This window comes from Mus caroli, chromosome 9 (genome assembly GCF_900094665.2).
Source record: "Mus caroli chromosome 9, CAROLI_EIJ_v1.1, whole genome shotgun sequence".
Taxonomy (NCBI): Eukaryota; Metazoa; Chordata; class Mammalia; order Rodentia; family Muridae; genus Mus; species Mus caroli.
The window spans coordinates 92,181,406-92,183,220 of NC_034578.1; the positions used below are offsets into that span (position 1 = coordinate 92,181,406).

At 38.8% G+C, this 1,815-nt stretch overlaps 1 protein-coding gene across 1 annotated transcript in view; it reads right to left on the reverse strand.

Moving 5' to 3' along the window:
* The window catches only part of Rasa2 (RAS p21 protein activator 2), a 72,896-nt gene that overhangs the window by 19,731 nt on the left and 51,350 nt on the right, over positions 1-1,815 (reverse strand). Inside the window, exon 15 of the mRNA XM_021172317.2 lies at positions 775-858. Coding sequence (XP_021027976.1) covers positions 775-858 — 84 coding nt within the window. The remainder of the gene's footprint in view (positions 1-774; positions 859-1,815) is intronic.

Sequence of the window (1,815 nt, forward strand, 5' to 3'; positions counted from 1 at the left end):
TGCTGGGCCAGATGCAGGGTGCCAGCAAAGCCTTTTTTTTGTAGAGTCAGTGACCTGCAGTTACTTTATTGGTCTGAGCTTGGCTCTTCTCCCTTCTTTGATGAACATTCTTGGTGAGAGAGGAACCGAGGAGCAGTGACTATCTCTCAGAGCCTGCACACAGCTTTGAACTGGCAGTCACTGTTTGACCTTTTTCCTCCTAGGTCTTAAACTAGGGAAAACCCCAAGATAGCAGTTGCAAAAGCAAATGGAAGAAAAAACTCCGCAGCACTGGGAGCTGAGGAGTTCAAAATGCTAAAATAAGTTATTATCAGTAAATGTTTGATTTTTATACGTAAGGTTGTGTAAGTTTCTTGAGTAAAAGGCTTCATGAGTGACAAGTTTATGAAGCTCTGAGGTAGAGCACAAGACAATGACAGGCCTGNATTTTGAAGCTAAGGATAAAGCTAGTCCCATGTCTCCATGAATCATTCATCCTGGAGCTGAAGACTTCTTCCAGCGCTGTTAGGTGACTATGGCACAGACCACCACATAACTCAGCTGTGCCTGTGTCTTCTTCCTAGTTTGTTCCCTACCACGGGTATATCAGGTTAAGTATCACCGTCTCCTTCAAAAGGTGACTACAGTAGAATACCCACTAAAAGACCATTATTGCATCTGAATATGTATTCTCTTCAGTTTTATTTTTAATATGGAAGGAAGTAAGTGAAGAAGGAATCTTAGTATATAATAAAATTTGTTAAGTATGCAAAGAGGAAACAGTTATAAACTCACCTTTTTTCTGGACTGACATCCCCAGTTTCCAATAATCTGAATGGTTTTTGAGATGAGAGTTAATGTCCTAACTGTCTGTGTATCCTAGAAAAGGTAAGAATGATCAAAATTCTTGTTAAATTTTCAAGAAGTAGAGTTTATATAAAAAGCAGAATAGAGTGAATGGGCTATATGGCTCTAAAATAATGGCTAAAAATGTTCATTCAAACAAAGATAGTTAAGATGCAGCCAAGCCTAAGACAACTTATAGAACTTGGGTTGGGAGACAATGAAAGAAGTTGGTGGTGTAGGTCTATGATCTCAATTCCTTGGGAGGCTCAGACAGAAGGACTGCAAACTCAGGTCTGTTAAAAGTACAGAGAAAATCCAGTCCAGGCAACCAAATGAGACTGCTTTGCCTCAGTATAAAGTGTAAAGAGGNCTGGTAGAACAGCTCAGCGGTGGAATGCTTGCCTAGCATGCGTGACCTTTCAATTCCATTCTCAGTACCATTAAAAAAAAGTCAGAGATTAACACTTAATGACTTGTTCCCTTTGAAAAACATAGTGTGGTACTCATACACATAACATAAATAAATAAATCTTTAAAGAAAATACTAAAGACTTAGAAAAAAAGAAAAACATAATGTAATCAACTGTATCTAAGGGCTTTGTGTAGTCTTAAGACTGGATCACACTACAAATTTATTTACTATTGGAATATCAGAGATACCTACTTTTTTTCTACCTTAGAGGTGTTTCCAACTTTCTGTGCCCAGTCTACTTCTAAGCATATTCAAAGAACACGTAAGACTTCTGCAATCAGCTGCTCCCATCATGGGAGTGGAGGGAGAATACACATTCAGACCAGGAAATGGAGTCACCCACTGACAAGATCGTACCGGAAGGTAACTGTTTGGGTCTGTTATCCACGTTATCTTTCAGGTCTGTCTACCTGATAGNAGTGTAACTTACATTAAAGTACATATAATAAATGGACAGAACACAGTTCTCTCATCAGTCTTACTGACCTACATTTCTACATAACCAACTATCTTACCAC